Source organism: Cebus imitator, unplaced genomic scaffold, assembly GCF_001604975.1.
Source record: "Cebus imitator isolate Cc_AM_T3 unplaced genomic scaffold, Cebus_imitator-1.0 Scaffold140, whole genome shotgun sequence".
NCBI classification, from domain to species: domain Eukaryota; kingdom Metazoa; phylum Chordata; class Mammalia; order Primates; family Cebidae; genus Cebus; species Cebus imitator.
This window is the reverse complement of record NW_016107455.1, coordinates 2,610,871-2,616,931: the sequence shown is the minus strand read 5'-3', so window position 1 is coordinate 2,616,931 and position 6,061 is coordinate 2,610,871. Positions and strand designations below refer to the sequence as shown.

The 6,061-nt window shown below is 54.7% G+C and overlaps 1 protein-coding gene across 1 annotated transcript in view; it reads right to left on the bottom strand.

Annotated features, from left to right (window-relative positions):
• RAB11FIP4 (RAB11 family interacting protein 4) overlaps positions 1-6,061 on the bottom strand; it is a 134,914-nt gene that overhangs the window by 15,555 nt on the left and 113,298 nt on the right. Inside the window, 2 exon segments of the mRNA XM_017542058.2 lie at positions 228-246; positions 249-453. Coding sequence (XP_017397547.1) covers positions 228-246; positions 249-453 — 224 coding nt within the window.

Genomic DNA, 6,061 nt, shown 5'->3' with positions numbered 1-6,061 from the left:
AAAAAAAAAAAAAAAAAAAAAAGAATCTTTTGCTATTTACATAGGGTGTACACCAAGTAACCAATGGGAAACCTCTAGATGGTATTTAAACCCCAGAATACCCATGATGCTAATGCCTCTGACACAAATTTTGAGCACATTTCACATTTACTTCCTGGAGACACTTTCTAAGAGCCACATTTCTGGGCCAAGAGGCAAATACTGAGCTCCAGGCAGTTTTAACTCACTTGTCCTCTGGCAGAAACAGCCCCCGAGTCCCCCGTCCTTCTCGGTGGGACTCCCGACAGACCCCTCCAGGCTCTGAGTGCTCTCCATGGGGCTGTCTGTGTCCAACTCCTGGGGGCCCTCGGACGGGGCCAGCGTCATAGCCTCCTCCTCGTCCTCAGGAAAAAAGCCAGGCTCCCTGGGGATGAGCTCGCCATCAGCAAAAGTGGGGCCTGTGACGTCGATGCCCTGGGAAAGACAGAGGGGGACAAGATGAGTGAGGCCAGCTTCCCAGGGGTCAGTGTTCCAATCAGACTGCAAGGGCATCAGCCAGGCCAAAACAGCAGGGATTGGGTACAGGAGGCCCAGACCCCAAGACCCTAAGTGTGGGAATACCTGGCAGGTGATTAATCCCAAAGACCTCTCATACTGGCTGACTCATGAGCATCTAGTGAGAAGCTGGAACTCCCAGAAATGGCCATCCACAAAGAAGGGCCACAGTCAGGCCAGCCACATCATTCAGGGCACCCAGGTTGGCACATCAGAGCCCCAACTGAGGCAGAATAGGGTCTGGAGGCAGGGAACACAAGGCTGATTCACACTGATTTCCTACAGCTAAATCAAAAGGAAAACCCCAACTTTCCACACCCAACTAACTACTTCCTTTGCATTCCCTGCCACCCCTCACCCTCCGCCTTTTCTGTCTGGCAGATGAAAAACTGAAAGTATCTCTGATTGGTCCCCTCCTGCAACCAATCAGGCTGGTCAAAGGTTGTCTTCATTTGCATAGGAGTATAATTTTGTAACTTCACTTTAACCTCTGATTGATTGCTTTCCTCAACCAATCAGATGTTCACATAGGGTGTAACTTTGTAACTTCACTTCAGCCTCTGATTGGTCCCCTCCTGCAATCAATCAAACTGATTTGTGGGCCACTGCTTCATTTACATAGGGTGTACACCAAGTAACCAATGGGAAACCTCTAGATGGTTTAAACCCCAGAAAATTCTGCAACCAGGCTGTTGAGCCCCTATGCTTGGGTCTGCTCCCAACCTGTGGAGTGTACTTTTGTTTTCAATAAATCTCTGCTTTTGTTGTTTCATTCTTTCGTGTGTATGTCTGTGTGTATGTGTGTGTGTGCATGCTCGTGCATTTTGCCTAATTCTTTGTTCAAGACATCAAGAACCTGGACACCCTCCACTGGTAACACCACCACAAGTCTGCAGAGGAAGCCAAATGGCTTTGAGGCAACTTCTTGGTGCTCCGTGTAAGGACACAGCCACACTGAATAGCTTTTAGGAGCAACAACCCTGGCCTAGTAGAGTTTGCTGCAACGTGGTATCGTGAAAGCTGCACAACTTGGGATCCACCCCCCATGACTCTGGGCACGTCATGAAATGTCTCTGAACCTCAGTTCTCCTCTGTAAATCAGAAATGGCAATAGAACCTTACAGGATCACTGTGCTGATTAAATGAGGCTCTTCACACTAGCAGCTAACACCCAGTAGGGCCTCAATGAATAAACTCCAGTCAGAAGATGTGATGTCCAGCCCAGGAGGCAACCATCTGTCTGGGCCCCACTGTAGCCTTGCTGGGAGCAAGAATGCCAGGCCTCCCTTCTGAGCATTGCTTGTGCTGGGTCCAGGGCCCAGCATGATGTTGGCATGTGATAAAGACATCGCACCTTTCGCTAAACACATCAGATAGAAGAGCTTTGGCTTGGTTCAGAGTTCACCCTAGACCCTCAGCAAACCATTTATTGGGGCTACTTCGCCTCTGAGCAGGTAGGTACTTACCAGGTAGCACCGCTTCTACCTGACCCATCAGGGATAGCAACCTGTTGCCAAGGTTCCTTGGTGTGCTCCTCAGCCAGGGCTGGTAGGGCACCCCATTAAAGGACCTGGCAGCCCCAAGACTGCAAGAAGGGCAACAGAAACAGGCTGTGAAAAGCCTCCTGGAGTCTCAGACAAGTACAGCCTGGATGTGCCCGCCCAGACATGTGCAGCCGTCTGCTGCCACCAGTGAGCTGGCAGCCCTCCTGGGGGGTCTGTCCCGACCAGGAGACCCCTAGGCTAAGAATAGATGGCAATTTATGAGCCTGGTTCCTACGTGGGCTGTGATAGGCTGAGCACCAGATGGACCAATAACATCAGCACCAGCGAGCCAGGCACGCCAACAGTGGAGACTGTGGAGACTGAGGCTGTGTAATGAGAATTCCCCCAGGGTTCCCAGGGCCCTTTCCACCTACTTGTCACTAATCTGGTCACATGGTTCCCAACCTATCAGACCTTGTGCCCTAAGCAAGCTCTTCATCTCCAAGCCTGAAGCTGCATCCCAATAGAAACAAAAGGAAACCAGCATCACTGAGCAGCCATCAGGCTTCAGAGGCCGAGCTGGGCGTTCATGAGCTTCATGACAGCTCTTCACAGTGGTGATCGTTAGCCCCATTTTACTGATGAGAAACAGAGGCTCAAAGAGTAGCTCATCAGCAGTCCTCTGGCCAGGGGCCAGGGGGCCAGGGGGCAAGGGGGCAAGGGGCAAGGGGCCCCGCCTGCCTTCACAGCCACACACTCGATTCCATTTATCCTTGATGCCTCACACACTTTGTGGATGTTTAAACCTCATGGTGACAACAAGGAGAACACATTTTATAGGGACATGTGACTAATTATGACTCCTTAGCACGCCTCCTAATGCAGCAACTTCCGCGACTGTCCACTTCACACCCTCACAGGACACCGCGGATTAGTCCGGGACACCTAAGAGGAACAAGGCAGGAGGGAGACCTGGAAAGAACCGGGGCTGGGAGGACAATGCACCTGGTCTGTTCTTTCACCTGGCCGCGAAGAACTGCAAACTCTTCACCTTCCTGGACACATGGGTAGGGAGTTTCCCCTTGCTGGGAATCCCTGTCCTGTCCTGTGGCTCACATGTGAGCTTGGCAATATGGCAATGGTGTTTCTTCTGGTCTTCACCCCCAGCCCTATGAGCTGAGCCTCCTTTCCCCTTTCTGTAGGTGAAGGGCCATGCCTGGGGCCACGTGGGAGTTCATAGCAGGGTTGGGACAGGGATGGGACTGTCTGTTCCCAACACCCACTTTTTCCCTCCAGCCAGGTCCTGAAGAGGCTGCGGCCCACCAGCTCCCAGAGGCAGGCAGAGGGCCCAGTGTAGACCAGTGTCTGTGCCCCTCAGGTGTCCGATGTGGCTTCTGGCCAACTTGGGTTTAGCTCACAGACACAAGGACACAGAGGCTGAGTGTGTGCCAGGCACTGCCCACTAACACCTGGCTCTCGGCATGCAGGTGGGACCACCGGGCCCTCTCACCCAACGTCCGCAGCAGCATCCTGCTCCTCAAACAGATGGCACAAGCCCCTGACCGAGTGGAGGAAGGAGCCTCAAATGGCTTGGCTCAGGCACAGGCAGAGCAGGAGCAGGGGCACCAGGGTCCCACCTTCCCAAGAAGACCACCACCTCCTCAGGCACGCTTCCAGCCTCGGACTGAGTGGAGGCCACATCTGCCCAGCCCTTCAGCAAGCTCCTTGCTGGTCTCACGCACCTCATCCCTCACAACAGCCCCGTGAGAGTGGCCTGGGGTGGACGGGGCAGAGATCCAGGACTCATCGGCTCCGTCTGACACCTGGGGAAGATGAGGCGCAGAGTGGGAGGGCGGCTGCCCTGAAACCTCGAAGTTCACAGAGGGCCTGACATGCCAAGCCCTCACCCGCCTGGCCACACACTCGCACATACACTCTACAGCTTCTCTTAAAAATAGCTGCTTCCGCCGGGCGCAGTGGCGTGGCTCAAGCCTGTAATCCCAGCACTTTGGGAGGCCGAGGCGGGTGGATCACGAGGTCAAGAAATCGAGACCATCCCGGTCAACATGGTGAAACCCCGTCTCTACTAAAAATACAAAAGATTAGCTGGGCATGGTGGTGCGTGCCTGTAATCCCAGCTACTCAGGAGGCTGAGGCAGGAGAATTGCCTGAACCCAGGAGGCGGAGGTTGCGGTAAGCCGAGATCGCGCCATTGCACTCCAGCCTGGGTAACAAGAGCGAAACTCCGTCTCAAAAAAAAAAAAAAAAATAGCTGCTTCCAGTATTAACGCCTTTCGTTCAACCCAGTTGTTTGTTCAAGGCGACTGGAAATTTTAATTATAACTTTAAAACCATTTCTCGTAGTTGTTTGCCCCCTAAATTCAAGGACTATAAAGACAGCTCACTGCACGCTTTGGTTAGTCCAGGACAGTACTGGTTTGTGCCTGTCCCAAGACCCCCCTGCCCCGGTGTGATATTTGCCGTGGTCACCCTTGCTCCTCCCTGAGGGCTGAGGTCCCCTGCTCCAGCTCTTGCTTCCCTGGCCCTCTGGGAAAAGGTCTGGTGGAAGTCCCTGCTCCTCCTCCCACTGGCATGGAGGGAGATGCTGGAAGGTGCCAGAATGCAGCCTCTTCTCTCCTCCTTGAGCCACCATTAATGGGCTGGGAGAACTTAGAGTCAAGCATGTTAGAACTCTTGGTCAATTTCCCTCTTGTGTTTTAGATAAAGTTGCAGAGGAAAAGGAAGAACTCATCCATAATAAAAACATCACCCTCATAAGGTTTCCAGGTGGCCTGGGGTCACGGGCTTCTGCAGGCAGTGAGTTCCTCTCCAGCCAGGCCGCCTTCAGGTCAGGGCCATGCGGAGCCCCGTTAAGTAACTCCCGAGTAGACTGGGAGTCATGGGAGAGGCCACTGTCACCCCACCTCACCGCACTATGCCGCTCAGGACTCCCGGAGAGCCGCCCACTTGCCCTGGCTGCACTGTCTGCTTTCTCCCCACAGCGGCGCCCACACAAGGCCAGCTCTGGAGGGCTGGCAGAAGTGGCGGGGCAGGGACGGGGCCTCCCCAGGGCTCGGTGGGCACATGTGCAGCACTGCCACTAGATGGCCAGGGGTCAGCAAGTAAGGTCTGCGCCCAGGGCAGCTTCCAAGACTCTGCCTCTCAGAGCCCCGTTTCCTGCCCATTCCCTGCTGTTGAAAAAGGCGTCCACACACGGCCGTCCAGTCACCACCCAGGGACCCTAGCATCGGCAACACGTCCCGGCCTGGAGCTTGGCATGGTGTTCCCAGGGTTTGCACAGAAAGGCTGTGTCTGCTCTTTTGGGGGCCTTTGTGGAAGGGACAGTGTGGTGTCCTCAGGAGGCAGCAGCGGGCATCGTCTGTAGCATAGTCTGACTCCCCAGGGCTCCGTCCCTCAGGACCCAGTGCTAGCCCTGAGCTCACAGCTCCCTGTCCCCGGGGGCACAGGGCCAGCCACTGCAGGCAGGCCCACAGGCTTGGTTGGCACATGGCCGTACCACCCAGGCTCACTTACTTCCACCTGCCGGGGGCCCTGAGGTGAAGGGGGGCATCGGGCGCAGCATGTTCTTCCACGAGCCCCAGAAGGTCCCTGGGGGTGGGCCTGGGTGAAGGCTCAGCTCTGGGGTCTGGTGGACTGCGTTTCGGTCCCTGCTGGCCCAGCTACTTACAAGCCATGTGACCCTGGACAAGTGAGCGGCTTTGTGAGCCCCTGGTTCTTCACCTACAGAATGGGGCCAGTCAACTCCACCTCAGCGGCAGCTCAAGGGGCCACAAGTAACAATTTACAATGGAGACTCAGCTGTGGTGGGAGCCTTAAATTCCGACCTGGCCCTGTGAGGGAATACAGGCAACAGAGGCTGAGCTGCTCCTACAGCCACGCGTCCCTGGCTGGCCAGCCAGTAAAATCCTGGACAGACGGGCAGCCAGGAGGGAAGCCCTCCCTTCTCAGAGAAGCCAAGCTGGTAGGAGTCCATGCTGTATATGTAGAAAAGAAAAAAAAGAATAAAGAAAAAAAAAAGAAGA